Source organism: Eulemur rufifrons, chromosome 17 (assembly GCF_041146395.1).
Source record: "Eulemur rufifrons isolate Redbay chromosome 17, OSU_ERuf_1, whole genome shotgun sequence".
Classification (NCBI taxonomy): Eukaryota; Metazoa; Chordata; class Mammalia; order Primates; family Lemuridae; genus Eulemur; species Eulemur rufifrons.
The window spans coordinates 55,546,160-55,572,801 of NC_090999.1; the positions used below are offsets into that span (position 1 = coordinate 55,546,160).

At 40.2% G+C, this 26,642-nt stretch overlaps 1 protein-coding gene across 4 annotated transcripts in view; it reads left to right on the top strand.

Annotated features, from left to right (window-relative positions):
• Positions 1–10,882: 10,882 nt before the first annotated feature.
• Positions 10,883–26,642, top strand: part of VCAN (versican) — a 100,747-nt gene continuing 84,987 nt past the window's right edge. For all 4 annotated transcript variants that reach the window (XM_069491892.1, XM_069491894.1, XM_069491893.1 and 1 more), the window contains exons 1-2: positions 10,883–11,162; positions 20,940–21,015. In XM_069491892.1, coding sequence (XP_069347993.1) covers positions 20,946–21,015 — 70 coding nt within the window. In that variant the 5' untranslated portion in view covers positions 10,883–11,162; positions 20,940–20,945. The remainder of the gene's footprint in view (positions 11,163–20,939; positions 21,016–26,642) is intronic.

Here is a 26,642-nt window from a genome sequence, read left to right on the forward strand (position 1 = left end):
AAACAATATGAAAATAGTTGGAGGCACCTCTACTAATCACAGCACGTGATATAGTACTATAGTAGTCTTTTGTTTTTAATGATACAGCACTAGCTATGGGTAGAAAAACTGAATCAATGAAGAATGTTTATTTTTAAGACTATTTCATTTCCTATAGGACATACTTGCACAAAGAGAAACGATACAGACTTTTCAAGGTAGGGGAAAACGTTCATGAATTAAACTGTGAATCACAGGGTGTTTTTAGAAAAGTATTTCTTAGGTCTGTGGAGTCAAAATCCAATTTCACAATTGCTAGTATTATATGCATGTGTTTTAGAGCAACTAGAAGATAAATGCAGGATTTTGTTATAATTTCTTTAAATATAAAAATCTGACACTATTTTTCTTAAGGCTGCAGGGTTCATATGATATACCTTACTGATAAAAACTGTACTTTGTACTTGTTTTCTTAAACTACAAATTACTACTTAACTATATCTCCCAATTAAAGTGCAATTTTAAGTACAGAAAATAAAATTGGACCCTTCAAATAAATGGATCCCCAAATATCAAATGCTTTAAATAAATTTAATTTGAATCTGATATTTAGTCTATCTTTATAAAAAAGTCTCCAGTCATTTATGTCAAAATTGGACCTCCCAAATGGAGTTACTGTATACCTATTTCCACCCTCAAACCACACATTTGGTTCACAAATCAAGTAATTATGAGTACAAAGGGATCTTGGGAAGTGCAATCACTTTACTGGTACATGCAAGTAAAATATGGATGCTCAATTTCCATCTTAATGCATGCAAATGATAGACCCACACATAAGGCCTTATAACCGCCCCCGTGCGCAGCCTTTGCTTTAGCTATCAGATTTAAGGCGATATCCTATTGCCCTGAGCATGTTGAACAACATTCAGCATGAGAAGTGCTGACCCAGTTCTATTTGGGTCTAAATTTTTTACTTTCATTTCTAATAAATATTGATTGTATTACTGAAGGCATTTTTATCTTTTTCCTAAGAAGGTTGAGATATTATTGTATTTCATTTTATAATGTAACACGTATTTTTTCTCTTTAGGTTCCATAATCCTTGCAGAGCCTTGAATCCAGGGTTTACTAGGCGTGTGGCCTAATCTCCCTGAGACTTCCTGTCCTCATGTGAGAAATGGGACTGTAGTCAGGGCTGCCACGTATAGCACAGAGGTTGTACACCGTGCAATATGAGAACTGCATACACAACTGTACATGGCAGCTCAACTCTTTTGGTTAGGGTATGGTTTTAGCCTTTGTAAACAGAGTTCAAAATTAGAGTGACTTAACAAGCTGTAAGTTTATTTCTCTCTCATGGAATGATTGAGTAACTGAATATAAACAGATGAGGCTGGATGGCAGATCACAATGTCAGGGACCCGGGCTCCTTCTCATTTGCTTCTCTGCCAATCCTACCGTATTGTTTTCACACAGAGGATCCAGGACGACTAACTTCCACATCTGCATTTCAGGCAATAGTGTGGATAAAGGAGGACAGGGGACCATGTTGCCATCCTTTAAGGACATCCTCTAGAACTGTGGTCCCCAAGCCCCGACACTGCTTGGTATCCGCAGGGAACCGGGCCGCAGAGCCGGAGGTGAGCAGCGGACTGGCGAGTGAAGCCCCACCTGCAGCCCTGCACCCACAGCCGCTCCCCATCGCTGGCATCACCGCCCGAGTCCCGCCCCCATTAGATCAGATACGGCATCAGACCCTCGTGGGAGCCTGAACCCACTGCAAACTGTGCATGTGAGGGATCCACGTTGTGGTCTCCCCATGAGAATCCAGCACTGGGGAACGCTGCTCTATAAGTGGCTCACATCACCTCCCCTCCTGTCACATTAGCCAGAATTTAGTCATGTAATCCCGGCCGATTGAGAGGGAATTTGGGAAAAAAAAAAAAAAATATATATATATATATATATATATGTATATATTTATTTATATATAAAATATATATATATTTTTTTTTCTAGAAGCTATGATCCTAGCATTATGTTAAAAAAGGGTGACCTATTGGGGAACAACTAGTTGTAGAAGCAACTAGAATCCTCTGCCAGAGGGGAAGTAGTATCTTCCACATAGACTACACAGAGATAGTTCAAGGATTAAGTGATTTTTTTTTTTTGTAAAATAGTAACATCCTACACAAATATAAAGACATTATGCAATCCAAGAGTAAAAGATCTTCAACACGAAAGCCTCAAATCTTAATATTCATTGTTGTGCAGTTGAAATTGACATTCTCCACTCCTAAACCTTTTTGTTCAAGTATAAAACACTGTGGAAGGAAGAGCTGGAGTTGAGATGTGGAAGATGAAACCCCATCCCACTGGTTAGTGGCACAGAAGCAGGTAGAATATAGATTCCACAAGTTCTAAACACTTTTCAGGGAGCCGCACTGTCTTTATTTTTGTTGATGGTAAAGAAGACGATGAAAATTTCTACCATCAATGGCTGAAATTTTACTTGATTTTCCTGTTACTACGTTTAAATTTATTTTTTTTTTTATCATTGAGCACACTAATGAAAAAAAGCAGAAAAATAACATCTTCTACTGAGCTGTCTTTATTAACATTGAGAAGAGAATTGGGTTTCTTTTTTTTTTTTTTTTTTGTAATTCAAACCATTTATCAAGTGCTATACTTCATTCAGATGCCATACTTGTTACAGCAAAAATCTCCCAGCAAAAGCTGCAACAAAAATACGAGGCAATTCACTTCCAGGAGAAGCTAGTCATTTGGTTGACAAACTTAATGCACATGAGAATGTACCAGTGTACTCATTTATGTTGCACATTCTGGACTTTACACACAGAAATTCCAATTTAGTAGGTCTGGTTTCAAGCAATCTAATTTTTTACCCATCTTTGTTCTTTCCTACTTTCTCTTCCTGTTTTCCAAATATCATGGATCCATCTGTTCCCAAGTTAACACTGTCTTCTCCCCAGTTCTTCCAATTGCCATATATACCTTCAGTCTTGATTAGGCATCTCTGGGTCATCTTAGCAAACATTTCCCAATGATAATCAAGTTTCTGGCTTATTCCTTGGGTTCGTGCATTCTTGAAACCAGCTTCCCCACTTCTCCCATCCCCCCTCCAAAAAGGCAATTGTCTCTGCCACAGTGTGTAGATATTCTTTCCTATTTTGTTTACAGCTTAATGTGCCACTCTATCTTTAGGAACTGTGGAAAACTGTTCTTTTAGATCTCAGAATACATTGTCTCAAGATATAAAATCATGTGAAGCCTACTGGTTAAGAATGTATGTGAGGAATACAAAATTAACAGTACTATGCTAAAGACACAATTAGGAAAATATAACCTCAGTCACCACTTGGGTTTCTAGGGATTTGGCTCCCTCAACTGCAAGGGGAAAAGGGAATTTTTTGATCCCTAAAACAGGGGCCCCACCAGGGCTGCTGGTGGTACATGGTGGAGACAGGTAGCCCAAAGAGAAGAAGCCGGGTTGAGCTGGGCATCTTGTCTGCCGTCTGCATTTTGGTCTCAGCCTTCTTTGTTTCTTCAGAAATCCTCATGTATTGGTCCCCTTTCTTTCTTGAACTTTCCCTGTCCTTGCTTCTTCCCCTTCCTAAGGCTCTGCAGAACACATCAGCCTCTTGGGGATTCATAAGGATGTTTACTGATAAGGGGGAAAAAAAAAAGAAGAAAAAGAGAACAGAGTAGACCAAGGGAGTAAAATGTGTCCCATATCTATCTGCCCCTTCCCGTCTTCCTTCCCTTTGATCATTTACATTTAGGATTACAGTCTGGCATCCCTCATATGGGGATTATCCCACAGACCAGTTTTGTTTGGCCTGTTTAACTTTTTAAGAGCTGGGTCAAGAGCCCCACATAACAATTTTCTGGAAATAAGTAGCAACGAGCTCTCTAATGAACCCTCTGGTTTAACACACTCCTCATTCTTCTTTTTTATTTATTTCTCTGACTACATCACTCTTTTATGTTAGCCTCATGGCCTCAGTAAGGCAATCGAGTTTGCAGTGTTTCTCAGGGCAGAGAGTATGTTTCATTCTTATTTTCATCTCTACCCTCTAACGAAGTTCTCGGGACATAGATCACCCTCAACTGATGTAGTCATTCCACATCTATGATGTGGAGAAAGAGAGATAGAGGGAAGGAGAGAAAGAGAGAGAGAGAGAACCTACTATGGGCCAGGGAACTGTGCTAAGGAACTATATGCATAGTGTGAAAATAACATATAAAGACCCTGCTTTCAGGGGAGCTTCTAGTTCAATGACTACATGTTTAAAGTAGGACGACTTTACAGTAGGTAAATTTACAGCCCTTCTGGACCTTAACTCCCAGGAGTTTAAGATTTGTTTAAGATTTATTTATGATTCTCAGGACAACAGCTTTCAGACCTCATCTGGCTGGTTCTTCCCAGGAGTTGAGATGTGAGGGAATCAAACCAGGTCTCTGGGAGGAAGAAACAGCACTGAGACTCAGGCTGGGGACTTTGCTAGTGAGGCAGCACTGGGTGTGTGAAAGGTAGCGGTAGGGATGATCCTGACCTGGGGGGAAGGTGAGCTGAGAGGAAGCAGCTTATGGAAAGATAAGATTCATCCTTCTTCCCAATGTCCTAAGATTTGCTCCCTTATCCTGTCCCAACCAAGGCAGAAAACATGTTATTGCCAGTCCTGCAACCCTATCCAGTATTGGCAGTGATGAGAATATTGGAAATTACAGCAGCTGTAATTGGTAGCCCCCCACAGCCCCTCAGTCTTATCATTTCTGTGCATGCTAGCCCAGCTTCTAATCATGACCCCTACATCTTTTAGCCTAGAGCTTTCCCCCAAAAAGCTTGTGGACAGTCTGCCTGCACTCATGGCAGAAAAGGCAAAGGATTAACACTCCTTGGAGAAGCTCTCCACCACCAAGTGTATACATACTTGAGCTCCCTCGCCCCTCAGATGGGATAGCTCTGATGTGCGTGTTTGTTCCACACTCCTCCTAAGCATCCCCAGTGGGGATAAGCTCTAGCTGCCTACAGAGCAACCTGCTTGAAATGCACCCTCCACTAGCCTCCGTCTCTTCCCTGCCTCATTGCCCACTTGCCTATAGATGTTTGTTGAGCTCACTTCCCAAATAAATTACTTGCATTTGGATCCTTGTCTAGGGTTTGCTGCTGTGGCAATTCAAACTCAGATAGTTATCTTGTGAGATGATACAGGAAGGAGGAGGCAATCACAGGGAGCTGCCACCCAAGAGAAAAGGACACAAAAGCTCCCAAAGGAGTTGCAGAAATGGGGGACACGAAGGGCCATTACACATTCTCACCTACATTTTTGAGGGAAGTCTGCAAATTGGATATTGTATCTAAAATCACAATATTTTAACTGTATGATAACTTAGATGAAGGGGCATTTTTAGAACATTATTCTTTCCTCCTGTTTTCTAGTGCCTACACTTGATATCTGTGCTCAGTAGTCACAGATCCTAGTACTCTGAGAGTGATTAATTTCCCTGACCTTTTCTTGTTAGGATGGCATTTAATGCTTTTCTTCACCATTCACCTTCCCCCTCACCAACACACACATAGTACAAATGTTTGATTTATCAACTCTGGAAAACTTTCAGAAACTTGAAAATAAGAAACACGATTTCATCACATGCGATAAAGTTAATGCGTGGGATTCAATGTTAATAGTATATATGCGTGGAAAAGATTTTCCAGTAAAGCAGATAGACTTACTGAGTTTTCTTTCTCCTTTGATCCACTTGTAGTCAATCTCATGTTTTTTAAAACATAGCTGACTGAACCAGCCAATGGAAACAAAAAATATATTTATTTTTTCCTCTAAGTTCATTAGTTATTATGTAGTTAAATTATAACCTTGGCTACTCTAATGAATCCATTTTTTTTCTACAGAAATTATAAATTCCTTAAAGATGGGAAGCAATTCTTACCTTTTTGAATAATGCCTAAATGCCTAATGTCTGAAACAATGCACATAAAAAGTGCTAAATAAATTTTGTTGAATTGAACAGAGAATATAAAAATAGAAATTGAAAGCATTCTGTCTGTGATAAGTATTTGCCAAATCTTATAGATATTTTCCTCTTCTTTTTTTCTTGAATAATTACAACAAATATTTGACCTCCTTTGATGCATAGGGTTAAAATATGGTTTCTTGTATTTTGGAACAAGAACTAGTCCTGCAATTCTTTTTACTGACAGAATAAAAATGGAATTGCTGCTTGTTAGTTCTATACGCTGATCTGATACCCACTCTAGAGTTCTCTATTCTTCCCACCAGAAGTTGCTTTATTTTCTGCCTTACCTTTTACTTTGCTCACCACAAAGACATCAGTGATGTCATGGTGTCTCTTTGCACCATTGGGGCAGCAACTTTCATTAAGCTCCTTGTCTCTGGGTCCCACTGTAGTCTAATTAAATAAGTGGAGACTAGTAGCCTCTGAAAATAAACAGCAACCACAAAAGTTTCGCCTCTTAAGAAAACCTCTGCGTTGTGTTCTGCCCTGCCTCATGGATTCTAAGATCTCTACCGCTTCCTTGTGTTCAGAAACCAGACCCTTCAGTTTGTCTTGCTCCAGTCAGACAAATGCTTTATTAAAAATGACCTATATATTTTTTTAGGCTTTGAGGAAGGAAGGAAAAGACCTTGAGAAAGTGACTAAGGAGGGGAGTAAGACTGATACTATCTTGATTCAATTTAGTTGGACTACTTCTTTGTGTGCCTGATCCTTTTCTTTATAAAAATGGTAATGTTTTTGATGCTCTGCTTCAGGCATTCTCCCAGGATGAGTGCAGATGTGCTGAGCCACTTGGCTGCCCTGTGGACAGACTCAGAAAGCCTCTCTTCTCCCTAATGAAGTCATCTCCTCTCAGCAGCCCAGCCTCTCCCATCACTCCATGTTGGAACTTGGCTTTGGCTTACATAGTTCTGTCGTGATGTAGATGGTCTTCCAGTTATGTTCTGGAGAAATCTGCCTAACCATGAACAGGACATTTACAGCAAAGGAGAAAACTATTTTATTGAAAGAAACATTTACTGTAACATTTTGACTTGGGAGTTGGGGAGGAAAGGCTCAGTATCTGATTTCTGGGGAAAATCTAATTTCTCATGGTTTTCTAAGGATATGTGTCTGTATTTAATTTATCTGAGTAATTTATATACTTCAGATTAAAGCACAATGAAATTGTCACCATCACTTTGCCTTTTCCAGGATTCCTTTTTATTTTTTAAAGAAGACCTTGTGTTATTTCTGCATTTCCTAGAAAACCAAAGAGAGTTAAAGTATTGGATAGAATGTCTGTCTCTAATCTGTAGTGTTTTTTTTTTTTTTTTTAATTTATGACACAATCTTATAGGGTTAGCTTCCTTTTCTAGGGTCTGTGAAAGTCAATAAAGGTGCATTTTTAATCTGTAGCATTTGTTTACCATCCAAAGAGAATACTTTGCTTCATTGTGCCTAGGATCAGTCAGATCAGGAATTGAAACATGAACTCTTTGTTTTTTGAATTTGAATGGGACTAGAATCTTGTCATCCTTACAGCAGCAACAGATAATGCCATGTCTAAGAACACTTCACCTGGTCAATTAAAAAAAGAGAAGACTGAAATGTGATCCTAAAGAACCTCAGAAGGAGGGTTAAATGAAGATAATAAAATTCCCTGGAGACTCATCTGCCATCTATACCTTTCTACTCCAAGTCATTGGCTTGCTGCCCCTCAGCTCAGCCAACTTCCTAAAGACAAGATCAAAGCAAGGAGGCAAGGCGCATGCATAGCTTCTGGCTTATGGTGTGTTTAGTAACCAGGACTATGAATGAAGATCTTGCCTTAGCTAACCTAGGATCTTAGAGTTTACATAAAGTATATGCCCAATACAAGGGCATGATTAAAGGGGGCCTCACAGAATAAGATTTTAATTACGCTTTGATTCAGACTGAATATGATGGACAACTATAGTTTTAGTTATAAAGGCTATGAAAATATATTTTCACATTCAAAAACTTCTGATAGTTTTGTCAGATATTGGGGAATTAGAAATAAATGCTCTCTTATTCTCTTGAAGAAAGAAAGAAGAAAGAAGGAAAGAAGGAAGGAAGGAAGGGGGGAGGGAAAGTAAGACCTCAAGGAGAGTTAATAGAAATAATACAGCTATAGACTCTATCCTGAATATACCTGGTATGTTTTTCTTTTTCTTTTTATTCCTTCTCTATTATAGACAGCTAGAGGGGAAAATCTGCCCTAGAGATAGAAAGCAGATATTCAGGGGGTATCATTTCATTTTAGCTATTTGACAGCCTAGAGAAGTGTTTAATTTTCTGAATAATAATGTTACAAGTCAAAGAAGAGAAAAGGCATGCAGTATAAAGCTTTTCAAGGTTGTTCACATTCTGATTCCTTAAGTCTGCCTGAGAAAGTGCGTTTGCCCTGTAGAACTACTTGGTCAAGGGCTGTAATGTCTACGAACGTTACAAGGAACTAAAAACACTGGAGGACTAGAGAAACAAATTTAGCAAGCTAAATGAAAACATTTCAGGATATAAAGAGTATCTAACCTGTAACTTTCAATTATGTGCCATTAAGCACACAGATGGCATTATTTATGGTGAATGTTAACTGTTAGCATTTTCCTGAAAATGGATATTAATTTGCTATTAGTTTTTGTTTCTGTTCTAGTTCTCCTTTGTGGAAATGTTATACTTCGCCATATCATGAAGGGATAGTAGGGTGATAGAGGAATAAGCTTTTCAGACTGGCAGATCTGTCACTTACAAAATGGCCTTGGGCAAGTCACTTAAACTGTTTGAAACTCAACTGGGATCTCTCAAATTTAAGAATGACAACAATAATACATATATTGAAGTGTTTCAGAGGAAAGTCTACCCTAAGGCCTGGAGTATAAATTTCAACAAAGACTCATTTGATTTTATTTTTCTCCCTTTCTGAATGAAGTCATCTTGAATATAAAGTTGCTATGAGAAATACTGAAAAGACCACTGGGCCAGGAGTCAAGAGTTGTGTTTAGGTAATAGGTGTGCTATTAATTGTGTGACTTTGGGAAGTCACTTTCTAGGTCTTAGTTTGCTTTTATGTTAAATGTGAAGGTTGAAATCTGATTTTGTTCTATGACTCTATTATTGTAAACATTTAATGGAATAGAATTTCAATGTTACAAATGGCAGTATAACAAATAAGTGTACTAAGAATAAACAATTCACTGCAAAAATGAGCAAAAATATTTCCAAATGATATAATTAATAGTTATGTCACTCATTGTAGCACGCTGATAAATAACAAAAGAAATCAAAGATGCACACTTTGAGAATTGAAATTGTCCTGACAACCCTTCTACCAGCTTATCATTTAAAAATCTATGATCATGGCCAAATGCATGCAACTTACAAAAGAAACTTATAAAAAAGAAACCTTTTCAACATGCATGCACAGAAGTTTAGGTTACTAAAAGTTTTAAAGTGTGAGTTTAAGCCAAACTAATCAAAGAAATTCAGGGTGAAAATTGACTTTCTTCTTTAATCACTATTGTTCTGAGGACCAGTGTTTGATATAATTTTCTAAGTAGAGCCTTCAGAGAGAATTATGGAGATACTTCTGTATTTGTGTAGAAAGAAAAGTTTGCCATCCATTCTAGTATCTCCAGTGTTATACTGACCTGCACCTTGGATTTATTTTGTTTCCAGTGTATAAAGTCATACTTGACTTCAAAGAACAGAAAAATCCAAAGTCCTTCTTTTCTAAGGGGCAGAAATCCTTTGTGTCAACTAGTTGACCCTTTGCTCTGTAAGGTCCTATTGGAAATCTTTTGTCACACAATGCAGGGGGACTCTTCCATGTGTTGATGCTGTTTACATTGTGGGGTGGGCCTGACCAAAAAAATTGCATAAAGGCATGAAAGATTGTGGCCTCATTTCCTGACAACATGGAAGGTGATCGATGCATTCAAGGAGTCTCTATTGCTTAGAAAAATTATTAAATATTCTACTATGACGGACACATTGAAAGACTGAGGAAAGGGAAGAAGGAAGAATCTAGACTTCTGTGGAGAGAGATTTGTGGCAGAGGAAGAGGGTTCAATTTGAATCCAACAAGGGATTTGCCTGGGGGAATTTCCTGTCCAGCCCTTTCTTACCAGGGTCTTTGTGAGTTGTGCCATGCCGCCGGGCTCCCCATTGGGCAGTTCCCTGGGAGGGCAGTGGGGCATTCTTACACTTTCCCTCTAGGTCTCAGAAGGATCTGGTTTTCTCAGTTTCTCTTTCAGGTTGGCAGGAGCTTTGAGCCTGACACTTCCCTCAGATGGGACAAGCAAGCTCTGTGGGGGCGTAAACACGCAGTATCCAAGTTCTTTGCTGATTTTACAGAGTTTTCTATGCTCCCAAGAAGGACTGACCGCTTTCAATTGTCTATCCGCTGGCCTTCCCCGCAAGAGCCTGGGGGCTCCTTTCCCCTAACCCAGAACTGGCTGCGCGGGGGGCGGGGAAGTGGGGGTGGGGAAGGAGTGGGAGGGCAGTGGTTTCCGTGAGCACAGCGCGATGTTACTGAGTGAGTTGTTGAATGGGGAGCGCTGCTGTCCCCAAGCCGATTGGTACTTCTTGTCAGGAAGAAACGCCGAGAGGTGGGAGTGCCTGGGGAGGGAGGCAGGCGGTCCCTACCGCAGGCGAGGGGAGCTGCCTTTCCGCCCCTCCGCCTGCTTTCCAAGCCTGGGCTCTTAGGAGTGGCTGAAGCTGCGGAGCGCTTCTGGAGCCTGTGAATGAACCCTCCTCCTCTCCCTCCTCCTTCTCCTCGCTGAGTCTCCTCCTCGGCGCTGACGGTACAGTGATATAATGATGATGGGTGTCACAACCCGCATTTGAACTTGCAGGCGAGCTGCCCCGAGCCTTTCTGGGGAAGAACTCCAGGCGCGCGGGTGCAACAGCCGCGAACATCAGGTGTTGTGGACAGAGCTGGGACCGGGATCTGCGGCCAGCCCCGCATCCTCCCGCATCCTCCAGCACCGTCCCGCACCCTCCGCACGCTTCCCCAGGCCACCGCGCTTCCTATGTGACCCGCCTGGGCAACGCCGAGCCCATTCGCGCAGCGCTGCGGTGAATTTTTTTCCCCAAACTGCAATAAGCCGCCTTCCAAGGTAATCACGTTTCTTTTGTTCCCCCCTTTAAAAAAAAAAAAAAAAAACTTACAGAAAAAACGCGAGCTTAGAAAAAAGAAGTACATTGCAATTGGTAGCAGGCTTTAATTACGGCAAATAGAACTAGATGTAAGGCGAAGTTAAGAAAATGTATGCACTTTAAAAATGCAGGTAACTTTCAAAAGGGCTTTTGGGGAGATGACTATAGAGGGATCTTAGTGCTGAAAAAGATCCAGACAAAAGAAGCTCGGGGTGGGGTGGGGGTAGAAGGACTAACGGAACTGGGAGAAGGGAAGGAAGGGAATTGTAGAGAAATGCTAGAAAAGTCGTGGGGTCTTGAGCTGGAGAGGAGGAAGGGACCTCCAGCACCTTGATTTTTTGTTGTTGTTGTTAACCTGCTCGAGGCAAAAGTTTGAATGGGGACTAGTAAGACTTGCTCACAAACAAGTCCCCGAAGCCGCCTGGGTGCAGGCCACCTGGTTTTCCAGTCCCTGGTGTGTGGTCAGTGCCTGGTGTTCCTGGAAAGCCGCTCCCGGGCAGCTCCTGACAGTGCGACCCGGCCCCCAGCAGCCTGGGACCTGCACCGACAGGACCCCCTCAGACTACAGGCAGTCTGGGAGGGGAGGTTGGGCTGGGGGAGGTGCAGAGTCCCCAGGCAGTGTGTTTGACGACCTGGGGACTGTCACGGCGCTCTCCCGGTGCCCCTGGGTTCTTTTGTCCTGTGCGCGGTGCGCAGGGGCCAGCAGGGAAGGAGTAGGGGATGGGGGTGGGGTTCTTGGAGCCCCGCGGAGGTCTGGGAGGCGCCTGGGCGGGAAAAGCTTGTCCTGAACCAGCAGGGATGTACAAGAATTTTTTCTCACCATGAAGAGCGAAATGGGGGCTGTAGCTCCTGTCTCAACAAGCAAACCAGCACTCAGAGCGCACTGCAGACAAAGGTGGCACGGGGACCCGAATCCGGGGCCTCTGGGTGCAGCCCTCTCTGCCGGACTACAGCAGTCCTCCGTTTCGTTCCACATCCCCACTCCCTCCCAGTCCTGGCCTCTAGTTGAGCAACTTCACTGGCGGGTCTAGCGGCTGCGGAGAGCGTGTGCCGGGAGCCCCGGGGGACGCCCTCGGCTGGAGCGTCCCACCGCCCTGCGGAGGCGTGGGCGCTGCAGAGCGACATCCCTGGTGCGTGCGGACCAAGGCATCCGGGTTGTCCTGCCTCGCTCTCCGTGTCACTGGGCGTGGAGCGGTCAGGGTGTTAGGCAGCGGAGAGCAGGGCAGAAAAATAGTGTCAAAACCTAAACTATTTGCTTTCGGATTCAGCCGCGCCCCGGCAAGTCCCACATGTCCCCGAGAGATGCCGCAAGAAGGGAAAGAAATCTACGCGGTGCCTGGAGAGCTGTCCCGCCGCACGCGCACCCCGCGGCAGAAAGACAGTGTCTCTATCTGTGTCCCGTTTCTCATCTTTGTGTCTCCCTCTCTCTCCATCTTCTCTGCCTCCCTTCCCCTCTCCCGGCCTCTGCTCTCTCTCGCTCTTGCGTCCCCTCCCCCACGGCTGACAAATGAATGGCTAGTGTGAAATCCCTGCCTACTGGGTCCTCTGAGGCAGGCGCGGAGGGAGGAGCGAGGAGGCGGTGCGCTCCTTCGGATCTGCCCCCCAGCTGGGCGCTTCGGGCTTGCAGAACCTAGATGTCTAGGAATACGGAGTTTTGTGGCGGATGTGGGCGCCCCCTAATGGAGAAATTCAGCACAGGTGGAGAAAAACGAGCCGCTTTCACAACCTTACGTTCAAGAATGAAAGGCCCTAGCTTCCCCTTTTGTCGTTAGTTTTCCACTTCAGAATCTGCGACGTAGATCTAAGGGTTTGGAGGACCTGGAAAGAAAGGAACCTTGTCTGTGCAAAGTGCAGAGGCGCCTCCTCGCGAGTCCGCTGGAATGCACGCAGTGTTCTGGGTCGAGTCTCCAGCTCAGTGGACGAACACGCATTGCCAGGGGCAGCTGCAGGTTTTGGAGGTCTGGACACGCAATCTTGGGCGGCCCCCAAAATGGCTTGGGTTCAAGGGCTAGGACCGCATGAAGCCAATGCTAGGGCCCCGCCCCAGGACATTGCAAAAGAAGGGCTCCGAATCCAAAGCTGAAACTTCCTCAACTTCAGGACGCCCGTCGAAAGTGGAAAGAGGGGAGAAGGCGGGCGCTGAGAGGAAAAAGAAAGGAAGGGAAGTGGAAGGAAAGCGGACAGTGGAGGGAAGGGAAAGAAGAAACGGAGGTGGAGCAGATGCACGCGAACAGCCGCGAGCAAACCCGAAGGGTTCATTTCGGGGTTTTGGTCTGAATTTCGCGAATCGTTTTAAGACATTCTTTTTACTTCCACAAGCCATAACAAACGCGATTGGAGCGACGAGCCGGGACGGAAGAGGGGAAGGAGCTAGACGAGCGGAGGTGGTCCAGCCCCGCCTACTGGGGATGGGGCTGGGGGCAGCCCGCGCCGGGGGGCCAAACGCGCCGCCGCTCCCCGCAAGCGCCGGGGCTCACCAGCCGCCACGTGGGTTGGAGCTTCAGCTCCCCGCCCGAGACGGGTGTGACTTCCTAGGCTGGGAGACAGCTACACGGCCGCACTGGCGGTCGGCGCAGCCGGGGGTCCCCACCCGCCCACGCCGGTGGGGGCGGGGCGGGGAGGCGGGGCCCGGGCTTGGCTGAGCTCGCCCCGCGCCGTGCACCCTGCGCCAGGGCTTGGCTGCAGCTGGAGCAGACCCGACTTCTAGCCAGACGGCGCTAAACACGCTTATTAAAAGGCTATTTGATTCTTTCTTGCTTCTTTGGAGTGGTAGGAGGGGTAGAGGGTTTTTGCCTCAAGGCAGGGGGAAGGTAAATTTTTACTCTAAGCAAACTTTTTTTTTTTTTTTGGCAGAAAAATGAGACGAGTTTAAACTGTGCTCCATATATTGACTTTAAAATACGTTCAGGTCGGTCTACAGACCATTTTTAGTCAATTACAAGATTAATCACGTTCCAGACTTCATAAAGAGCTCGTCTAGAATGGCAAAAGATTGCCATTCGACAGGACTAATACAATTCCATGAGAACAAACATGAAAGAGCTGAGGGTGTAACCCTGAGGTCCCTGTGCGTCAATCAGGAGTCCTAGCTGGAGTCCAGCCCTGTAGTGGGAACTCACCTCTTATTTATGAAATGACTGAGTGAGAGGGATGGGGAAACATGGAGCTGACCAGACGCTGCTACTTAGAACTGCATTTTAAATTCTCCTGCTTTGCTTTATCTTGGAAGAACTGGGTTTTGATGATCTCTCCTGTGACCTCAGATTCTGTAGCTAATTGATCCACTTTTCTTTTTGTTTTCTTCTAAAAGCTGTGACCTAAATTGTTTTAAGTACTTCTTGGTAATTGTGCCAAACCCATTGTGAAAATATTCATATAAAGTCCCAAAACAGGATATTGTGAGTGTAATATAATAATAGGAAGAAACCAATGGAAGCAGCAATTAGTTTTCTGAGATAGAAGTGGTTCTCAGTTTGGGGAATAGGTACCTTGAAAGTGTAAGAGCAGTAGAGCCTGACTTCTAGTTCTGAGCTCTAAGTAAAGAAAGGAATATTTTATAATTGTATATGCCTGTTCCCATTAATACTGCAAAGAGTTCCAATGGATTCCAAAGTGATTGAGCAATTACTTCCTCCAGCAGGAAGTCCACAGTCCTTAATCTTCTTGTGGGTGGTGTAAAGAGGATGAGATTCAAGACAATCCCTTAGGATTTATGTAAGCCTTCAAAGTTTTGTTTTTCTTCGTAGATAAAAAAAAAATTACAGTTCTTTTAAAATTGTATTTCCTGCTTTTAAAAATTACGTTTGAAAAATACCTGTATCTGTACACTCGTAAATTGTTTGGAGAGGATCTAAAAAGTTAACTCAAAGCTGAATATGATTACTGTTAAAGACACATCCATTGTTCTCTCTTTTCTTACATTATTATGTCTAAATACTTTGTGGTTAATGATTGGTCACTTAATTGAGTAACAGAGCTTTTGAAAGCTCAAAGATCAACTAACTGTGTCTCCCAAAGTCATATAACTAAGCTCTCCTTTCCTGGTGGGATTTAAACATTTTTGTTGATTTTACTCCTGAACAAGCATCTACAGACACTGCATTTAAAATGGGATATTGCCCTGTGATGGAGCAGAACTTCTTAAGACACGTGATTCTTTTGAGGGAAAGAATGAATGACTGTAGTAGGCTATTTTGCACCACCCACCTATAGAAACCAGTTAGGACTGACAAATACTCATTGTTAGATGTTACTTGCTCTGGTCTGAGAAAATACACTGATTGTTGCATAGGTCTGTATTTTACCAGAAAACACAAAGCATGTACTCTCTCTGATTTGGAATCAGAACAAGGAATAGTAGAGATAAATGTCTGGGCCAAGTTCCATTTCAATTAGTGAATTTTTGCCAGTTTCCTCTTGTAGCCCAGACTTGGTAATTTATACATATGTATATATATGAGTATGTATATTGTGTATATACATAGTATCTATCTATGTGTGTGTGTGTGTGTGTGTGTGTGTATCCCCAGGGTTTTTAGACCCTGCTAAGTTCTTATCCCTGAATGTACCAGAGGTGGCTGTATTTCAGTGGTTAGTAGAAATCTTTGTTTAATTTGCTGTTGTCAGTTATGTTTCCTGAAACTTCTCTGGATAGATCTATCATCTATAAAAGGGTACATATGTTGATCGACATTTAATTTATATTTGTTTCTGCATCTACAGACATCCTACCTCATTCTTCTAAGAATTTTGAAAGGGGTTTATGTCTCTAAAATAAGATTACATATTTTAAAATAAACATATATTTTATAAATTATCTTTTTGTTATTAAATTGCTGATTTGATATTACCTGAGGTATAGTGAAATGAGCATTAGACTTGAAATTAGAAAGTTTGAGTTTGACTCACCAGCTGGGAAAACCAAGTTAGGATACAATTTCTGGACCTTCAGTGTCATAATCTATTAAATGGATCTACAGTTATAAAGATCAAAAGAGTAAATACCTATAAAAAGGCTTCAAAAAATTAGAAAACTATACAAAAAAACGATGTTAATATACTAAGCCTATGGGATTCATATTGATTTAATTCTATAATCTTAATAATGCATTACCCAAACCATTTATTTTCTCCTAAATCTATAAAATGGGTCAGAGAGGGGCATGTGGTCTTAAAAATTGTCTATTTTCATTGATCAGAAGACAGATTGCAGAAATTAACTCAAAGGAACGTGGACATTCAGTTGAAAACAAAAATTGATGGGTCCACTGAGATTAAGAATCAATCTCTACCTCATTCTCATCTTAAAAGAAATTTAAGATGAATCAAACATGAAATGTAGGGAATGGCATTTTTTAAAAAATGAGAAGAGGAAATTGTGGGATTTTAAAAAATGAGCTAGGTGTAGAGAAACCTGTTCTAACTAAAACATAAAACCCAGAAGCCACACTGGAAACTATTGATAAATCTGACTAAATAACAATTAAATTACACAAAAACAACACAATTGGAAAATATTGCAACATATGAAAGACAAAGAGCTAATAACTCTTGATATATTATGAACTTTTATAAGTACCTAGAAGAAAGACCACATCTATCAAAAAATGGGCAAAAGTTAAGTACAGGGAGTGTCAGAAAGAGACATAATTTTTTTAACTACATGAAAAATTGCTCAGATTCATTCATAATTAAAGAAATAGTAATTAAAACACCAGTGATATACTACACTATTTTTTCATCAGTCAGAGCAGTAAAAAATTGGATGAGCATTTGTGTTGGTCAGGTTGTGGAGAAACCAGGTGTGTCATAAACTATTATGGGAATGTAAATAGGTTCCTCTTCTTTGGAAAATAATTTGGCAATCACATTTTTTTTAATTCACTATGAAAACTTTTTAGAAAATGCACATATACTTTGACCCAGCAATTCCACTTCTAGACATCATCATATGGATATTGGTATAAATGTCACCCAAGACAAATGGATAAGGATGTCCTTTGCAACACTGTTTCTAATAGCAAAAATTTAGAAACACTGGATAAATAAAAGCTGCTACACTCATCTAACGGAAAGCTATGCAGCTTTTAAAAATAACATAGAAATATCGCTTGCTGATTTGGAACATTCTCCAAAATATATTGTATTTTAAGTGAAGAAAGTAATGTACAAAATTGTGTACATAGTATGTATCTAATTATGTAAAAATGGGTATATATTCATTCTTTTAGTAAATATTTACTGAGTGTCCTAGGCGTTAAGGATAAGGGAGTGAACAAAACATCAAAGATTGCTCTCCTGGAGCTTCTATTATGGTGGATCAAGAAAGGCAATTACCAAACACATGTGTAAAATGGTGATGTGTGCTATGATATAAGTAGAGCAGGATGAAGGAAATAGAGTACTGTAGGTTTTAGATAGAGTAACAAGGAAGGAGTTCACCAGGCAGAGAACAGGGAGTGCTAAGGGGCAGCAATGTGAAAAAGCTTAGCCAAGTCCAGGTTCAGGAATCTAGTTGCAGGTTAGTGATAAATTCAGATGATTCCATTGCTCCTGTGCAGTAAATTCATGAACTTTCATGTCTAAACCACATGATTTCTCTCTGCATTACATCAGTTCTTCCTGTGACAAAGAACCAAGGAGCAATGTGATAGGAGATGCTCATTCTGTACACTTTATGACTGAGGTACCCCAGACAATTCATTGTCTGGAGTAACTGATTAGCAGAATGGTAGACAAAACCACTGTGTCTTCATCCTTAAGTCATACCTCACTCAGCCGGGCTTCCCCAAGATCAAGGGAGAATACTAAATATCTATTTAATAGAACCTTGGCGCCCTCTCTGAGGCAGTCTGTCCCTGGTGTGGACCTTATCCTCTCTGCAGACATTTCTCATGGCTAGTTCTGTTGACCTTGTCAGTTGTGCCTCCCAGGCAATTAAACATTCTCAGTCAGTTGTACCTTGATTGTTCGATGACTTTGTCCTCTTCTCATTGACTTCACCGTAGTGGAAAGCTAAATCTAGACACTGGCTCTCCTATCTTCCGGCCTTTCCATGTAGACAGACTTGTTATCACTAACAGACTGTGCTTACAAGACAGACACAGAAAAGCAGAAGAATGGAAATGGGGGTTGGAGTGGTACTAAAAACAAACAAAGAAAATTTCCCACTTAAGATCAAGCACAGAAGGTAAACAGTGTGCCTTAATGACCAAGGATATGAACATAGCTTCAAGAAAATTGCAGAAGTGGAATGAATGCCATGGACTCTGAGGAAGAGGCAATGGAAATGTAGTTCTGAGGTAGCTAAAGTCAGTACAAGCCCTCTGAGATATTCACTACGGAGATAAATGATTATCCGTTAATTCAAAGATTGGAAACTGAGGTGCCTACAGGGGCCAGGCATCAGTGGAAATGGATAAGAGGCTAAGTGGGGACAGTAATGACCTCGGACATATAGACTCAAAGGGAGAGGCTGCTGCTGGGTTAGTGCTTATGATTGACCACCTGGAATATGGAGTTAGCATTGCTAGATCTTCTGATTTTTCAAAAGAAGTTAGAGATCTGGGATTTAATGTAAACACTAATTTTTAACTTGGAATAACTTATTCAAACATATTTATGCAACTTATTCAAATGTGTTTAAAACTTGTTTGATCTCTCCTTTGTATTTTTAATGCACTGGCTTTCTTCTCTAGCCTAGTCTTAGGGGTAGTCTTAGGGCATATGAATGTACTTATTATACCTATATAGATGAAGGATCATTCCTCTCCCTGACCCAAAAGACATTAAGGAGTAGGTGTGGCACAAAGAGTTAGGTTTTTGAGAATCTGTCTTGGGTAGGAAATTTGGATGCAGAAGACCCATTCCTGGGTCAGGATCATACCTTCTTCTTTGGGTTTGTTGCAAGATTTGACATTCTAGTTATTGACAAACATCAGATATTCTTGGGTCATGGCAAATATTCAACTGGATCAATTCAAAAGTATTTCAGGTGCTAATTAAACATACTTGCCCATATTCATAAGGGATTGTTGGCACATCACTTCAAAGTGTGTTTCTGAATAGGAAATGGAAGCATTGGTCATGCATTTGGTCTATGAACATTCTTCAAGGGTCTACTCTGAGCCTGGCACTGTAGAAATATTGTGAATAAGTTGAATAAGATACTAATGCTGACTTGCATAGCCTACTATTCTAGAAAGGTGATAAAACATATTTACAAATCATGATTCAACGTACATAGCAATAAGTTATAGGGCAATTTATTATAAGCATGAAGTAGTACATAGCTACTATAGCGGCAGCCCAGGTTGTAATTCTCAAATCCAAGAGCTTCAATTACTTTTCGATTTACGATTAGTGAAATGAATCCAGGATTATAACATCTGTAGAAAGCTTGAATTAGTGATTTCCATAATAAATATTGTATCATTGAGCTATATTTTATATGCATTATTTTGTAACTTCTCACAATCACTTCAATAATTAAGTACTAATTTTCAGCACTAAACAGCTACAGAAAATAAGGTTTATACAGGAGTACTTCCTAGGAGCAGAAATCCCCTCACATATCATTGGCCAAGATTGTTTCATATGCCATTCCAAAACCAATCATTGGCAAAGGGAATGGGACCACTATAATTGACCTCGGTCATCAGGATATTCCCCTTGGGCTGGAGTTTGACCTCTAAACTATAAGGCTGTGTGAAGGACGGTAGTTATGAGGATGGAGCCAGAGTTTTGTTAGAAAGGAGAAAGAGGAACAGCTTCTGGGAAGCTAACCAAGAATGGCTATTATAGAATAGTACTAAATGTCACTGGGAAGGCACGACTGTGGGTACCAAATGCTCGTCTGTCATTCTTCTAAGTGTTGGCTCTTTGATTTCTAGATGATCCTCAACACTGGTACTTATCTTCCTCATATTTATAGCTTCACAGAAATTGGAGCTGGAAGGGACCATTCTGAGAACCAGATTGTTCAATGTCTTCCCCAAAGTCATGCAACAGGTTAATGGCAAGCCAGAGCAGAGTTTCTTGGCTCTCAGTACAGGCTATTTTCTTTCATTCTTTCCTCTTGAGACTTTAGAACTGTTGGAACTGCTTTAAAACTCATGGCAAGCACCGGTCACTTTTGTAATTAACAGCTCCTTGTAATACATTTGTTTGTTCAGCCAGCTAGAAACCAAACGTAGTCTGTGCTTTAAAAAGCCTGCTGAGGTCCTTATTTTCTGTTTTGATACCATGTGCGTGAACCACCAACGGGTTCCTTCTCCCCTGAGTTGATGCAGATTTCTTTCCTTCAACATCCCTCTTTATTGCTCCCCATCTTCTTTTGCTCCATCTGCAGTCAGCTTTCTGTTTCTAAATAGACTTTGTGGTCATCCCTTCCTCTTTGTGCCAGTTCCTAGACACTGGTTACTTAGGCTGTGGTCTCCATTGTTCTTCTGATGGCCTACTGAGTTGTGGTTGTCACACACATCCACGTTCTTATACATCCCCAAATTGGGTTCTGGAATTATTTTGGTAACTTCTGCATTGGGCGAGATTCAAGCTAATAATTACAGTGTTGAGACAACTTCTCCTATTACAAGTTCCCTCCTGTGTTTACGATCCAAGAGGAGCTAGCTGCTTCTTGTACTCTTAGTATATACAATACAAACATAGGATGTGATGTATGGCCTGCCACAAACCTGAATGCTTATGATTTATTATTTTGTGTTTCTCTTCATTTCTAGGACAAGATGTTGATAAATATAAAGAGCATCTTATGGATGTGCTCAACCTTAATAGCAACCCATGCACTACATAAAGGTGAGTGTGGTAACCACTTCTTTGGTGTTAATTGAAATAAAAAATTTAAGTACCAGAGGATGGAATGACAACATGGAATTACTAGGATAAAAGATTGATTTTTTTTATCCATTCAGTGTTGAAAACTATTAGATAAAATATTATTGGTCTGAAAACAGTGGTTTTAAATAGATACATCAAAACAAAATAATGAGCAGGTTGCTAAAGATGCAAGTGGGCTTTCAGTTACTTCCCAGGTTACTTTTGGCTGTGCAAAAAGGCTCACACATGGCATTGGGCACATTTTAAAATTTCAACTTCTTTAATAGTATTTCTCAAATATTTTCTTATACAAGAAAGAAAGATTGCTAAAAACCCAGGAAACTAGAATTTGAAAAGAGTCAAGAAGGTAAAGTTGACAGCCAAGTTTTTGCCCCCACCTCCCTTTCTTTTCTTTGCTTCTTATAAAAAGTAACGGGGCAGGCACGTGCCCTGTTTTTCCTAGCTTAAATTTTACACCCACCTCATGAGGTTTCTAGAATTCCAAGTTCATTATTTAATATATTAAGGAGATACTAAAGAATTTGAAGAAAGATACTCTCCTGGAGTTTCACTGATTTGCTTCTGTCCATTGCACCTCTCAGACTCAGATTCCATCTCTTCCTCACACTGTCATTGTGCTTCAGACTCTCTGAAATAATGGTTTTCCATATGGATTCCTCTAGCTAGGCACTCCTATTATTTTCTAAAATTCTACTTCAACTCACTCTTTGAGACTCAAAGTTTAAGTATCACTTCATGTATCATCCATCTATTCATTTATCCCTCCATCCATTTTCCCATCCACCCATTCACCATTCAAATTATTATTTATTCTTTGCATTAAATATTATTCTGGGTATCCAGGGGTATACCAGTGGATGAGTCATACATTGTCCTAGTTTTCATTAAACTCAATCCCCTGATTATAAGAAACAGGAAATAAACAAGTAAACAGACAATAGAGGGACTTTCAGATTGATGGACATAAAGCTGAGTAACATCCTAGAGAGTGGCCTGGGTTGGGGGAAGTTGGTAAGGCATCTTTGAGAAAGTAACATCTAAACTGAGATGTGAATGATGAGGAGGAGCCAGCTAGCCAAGATCTAGCCATAGTGTGTCTGAGCAGCAGAAAGGTCACTGTAGTTGAAGAGTAGCAATAAAGGAAAGTAGGAGATATGAACAGAGAGAGAAGCAGAAATCAGTTCATCCGAATAATAACAACACCTATCACTTGGATAGGACTCTCTGCAAGCCAGGAACTGTATTAAGTGCTTAACACTAACTCATTGAAACATCTGTTACCCAGGTATTATACAGAGGAAACTGAGGCACCAAAAGGCTGAGTAGTTTGCTCAAAGTCCCACATCCAGTAAGTAGCAGAGCTAGGGGATGAACAAGGCAGTCCCAGGAGTGTGTGCTCTTCACCACCATGTTGCATGTCTTATCTACACAGGGCACAGGAGGCGCTGGAAAAGACTAGATTTTATTTCAAGTGCAGGAGGAAGCACTGATGGGTTTCAACAAGTGAAAGATATAAGTTGATGAATTTTTAAAAATTCTATTTAAGCTGCTCTATGGAGATTTGATTGTAGGAGAGCAAGAGTAGCAGCAGAGATATCAATTAGAAGCTTATTGCAGTAGCCTGTGCTTGAAATGGGGCAGCTTCTATCAGGCACTGGCAGTGCCGATGGAGGATTCAACCCACTAATGGATTGTATACCTGAGGGCCTGAGGGGAATCAAGGGTTAGTTGACTCCCGGGATAGCTGTCCTTTCCTTCTCGGCCTCCTCATTCCCCTTTCTAGCTACTTTAAAAGCCCCTCTTCCTTGTTCCCTTTGTCACCTGTGCTGGTACAGCTATTACAGCACATACTACTATGTTCTTATGATACGTTATTCTTTGTTTTTCTTCCCAAGTAGACTGCACACTGCAAAAGGGCCTTTCATCTTCTAGCACAGTGCCTGGCATGCCGCCAGCACTTAATCATTTTATATGTTGACTGAATGAATGAATAAATACATGAATGAACACCACAGTGAACAACTCAATGGCTATCAGAGTCTAGGCTGTCCACCAATCAGATAATAACCCAAAAGCTATCTTCCTCAAAGTTTTCAGAAAGTGAAGGTGAAGGTCCCAGAGAGGCAAGGACAACAGTGCCCAGGGAAGAGGGAGTGTGGAGAAAAGAACACGGAAAGAGGAGTTGGCTTGGGTAGTCACCATAGGAAGCGAGTTACAGAGAAAGCAGTAGGCAACCATCCTTCCACTCAAGTATAGATTTTCCACTTAGGAAAAAGAAAGAATTCACACAATGAAAAACTAAACAAAATAAAACAACGTATGGTGTAGCTCCTTTACAGTATTTTTAAAAATAATTATAAGAGCCAACAATATTGAGTAATTTCTACACGTCTGTACCCATTCTTTTTAAATCCATCATCACTATTGAAAGGTAATTAATTTGGGGCTAATTTTAGGAGAATTTTATTTTTTCATATGAGAGGCAAAAGTAGAAAACATAAGATCTACATAAAACAGATCTTCAAGGTTCATAGAAAGGTATACAACAGTAACATATTGAGTCAACACAAGTACTTTTATCTTAAGGTTTTTTCTCTGTTTATTCCCAGGCATTTGTTACTGGCTTTATTTGAACTACTGTTACTGGCTTTATTTGAACACACAAAGAGTTCTTGGCTTTAATGATACCCATTGTATTAGGTTATAAACTATCCTAATCATTGATTATCTAGAATTGACCTAGTTATTTTGATAGTCCTCCACTAGTAGAAAATGGAGTCATGTACAGCCATGAGTAAATGAATGAACTAGATGGTGATATTTATCATTTGAGTAATAAATTCCCATATTTTCAATCTCACATTTATGTGGCTGAGGTCTATGTGTGTGTGTTTGGTCAAATTGTGCAGATGGGATTTACATCATCCTTATTCTGCAGAATCTACTGACAGAGAATGAGGAGTAATTGGTTATTAATTATTTAGAGCTTTCTCCTGTACTATACTCATTTAGACTGTAAACCATCTGGTGGGAAGAGTAAACTTTTTGTTAGGATTCATTTTTATTACTTACATTGTCAGAGATTCAAACAAGTTCCTGTAGGTAGCAGATTTTTTTTTTTAAAGCATGTGTAGTCTATAAACACTGTACTCTGAACTACTAAATTTCTTTGTTAAAATATTTAGATTTAGTGAACTTAGTTTTTGTGACCGAGTACATTAAGACCCAAGATTTGATACACAAAAGATGTGACCACACAGCTCTTTGTTAATCCTGTTATTAAGACTGGGTTCTACATGAATATATATTTATATCCAATCAAAGCTTTTAATTTTCTCATACCTATAAACACCCAGAACAATAAATAGCCCTTGGGAAATTGCCATTTGACATTATTTTGTTCCAATGTATCACTTCATTATAGCACAGTTATTTAGCAATGCTCTAAGTTTCAGAAACTTAGTTTCTATCTATTGGATAGATTAGGCTGAATTTCATGTCTGCCCCTATACACTTAAGTGGGCACAATTTTAAAATTGTGAAAAGAACTGTAATTTCTTAACATATATTAAAAAATTTAAAGTAATTTATCCTAAACTAATTTTAAGGAGATTATAATGAGTTTCATAACTTAAAACATAATTGAAGTTGATAAAAATGTTTATTTAAGGAGATTATAATGAGTTTCATAACTTAAAACATAATTGAAGTTGATAAAAATGTTTATTTTTCCATTAAAGAGCAACGTTTTATTTGTGGCAAAGTTAATCGTCTAAATAATTCTTCAGTAAGGAAGATGAAATTTTCTAGAACATATGATGAATGTAAATTTGGAGATTTTTGGATTACAAAATTCTCATGCTTTATGTGATTAAACCCGTACCCTTGGCAAAAAAAAAAAAAAAAAAAAAAAAATCCAGATATCTTTGTATTGTCATCATCTCCCTAATTGAGTCCAAAATAAAAGAATATGAAACAGGTACGGGTTACTTTCAGAGAGTCCCCTGCAAACTTTATGTATTTATTAAAAAGATCATAAAATTACTAAAAGGTTTCAGCTCAGATGTGATTAAACAATTATAGAAATAGGATGGGTCTAGAGTAGACTCTGAATGGGAACTAAAATGAAGACTTTTGCAATTTAATTTAGGGGCAGAGGAAGAACACCAAAGCTAAATAATTCCTTGATTAGGTGTCAGGAGACATGTGTTCTGGTTCAGGTCTGTCACCAGCCAGCTGGGAGCTTGTTGTTTCCTTTCAGTGGAGCATCCTGAGTAAGGAATTGGACCAGTTTTACTCAAAGGGTGAGCATTAAGTTAGAGAATTGACTTTATAAGCCAAGGAGGCCATTAAAAAATGGAATTATTCCCTTGCTATTATATTCCAAAATTCTAATAGTCTTAGTAACATTTTAAAGATGAATTTAGTGCAGCTAATACAGACTTCAATTTATTTTTATTTAATTTTATTAAGTCCCTTAAATCTGTTTTGGACAAGCTATAAGTAGATTAATAAAATGATACACAAATACATGACAGCAATAACCATAAATTTGAAATATATTAGTGATTTCTATAGTAAGTACACTAAATAGAATACTGTATTAATTATTTTAGATTGTTTATATCATATAAAAGATTTTATAGGCCCATCCTTTTTAAGTTAAAATTTCAATCTTTAGCAATAGAGATTTTTTTTTCTTAAAGGGTATACTGTCTCCATAATATTTTCCTACAGTTTGCAAAATGACTTATTCCAATGTTACCTATATCTATATCATTGATAAAGATATCTATTTCAATATTACATTGATATCTATGTCATTTCTGATGCATGTCCATACTGAGATATATGTTACCAATACCTTTGACCACTAACACAATAAGTGTTAGATACCATTTTGTTAATGAAAAATCATTATTTCACTTCACTTAGAGGCTACTATTAACTTGTTAACCATATTCTCATGAAGTGGGTGTTGCTTGTGCATTAACGACAATTTCTTTTATTACTAACACATTGTCTAGCCTAATAACAGAGTCTGGAAAGTAGGGAGGTGGGGTTGGGGAAGCAGATGGATTCCTGTAAGAGTGAAAAGAACATTTTCTTTCACATGTAGTGGTGTTAAATTGTAGTCAATGTATTCTTTATCATTAAAAGGTTAAAAGCTTAAACAGAAAGACATTCTGCAGGTAAATATTTTAGGAGGGTTAGATGAACAGAAGCCAACTTTCCCCCCAGCATATAATTGAGAGGTAATGTTTCACTGCAAAGTGATTGCAGCTGGGTTTGTCATTATGATGAAAGCCTTTGGTTCAAACACGGGACCTGAGAGGTCCTTCAGATGTTAGACTTTCCCTTGTGCCAGTCCTGTAAAGTACCTTATTAAAATTCTCACTTCCCCTTTGCATTTTATTTTCATTTCCTCTAAGGTAATATGGCAGTTATCTTTAAAAAAATTTTTGTCTTCTGACCTGTAGACGTAATTTTCACCTTTCAAATGCTCTTCCTAACATTGGCCCAGTCTTTTAAACCTTTGCTGCTGATTCTAGCCCACCTTCGTCTTTTGCCCTTGGTTGCTTTTC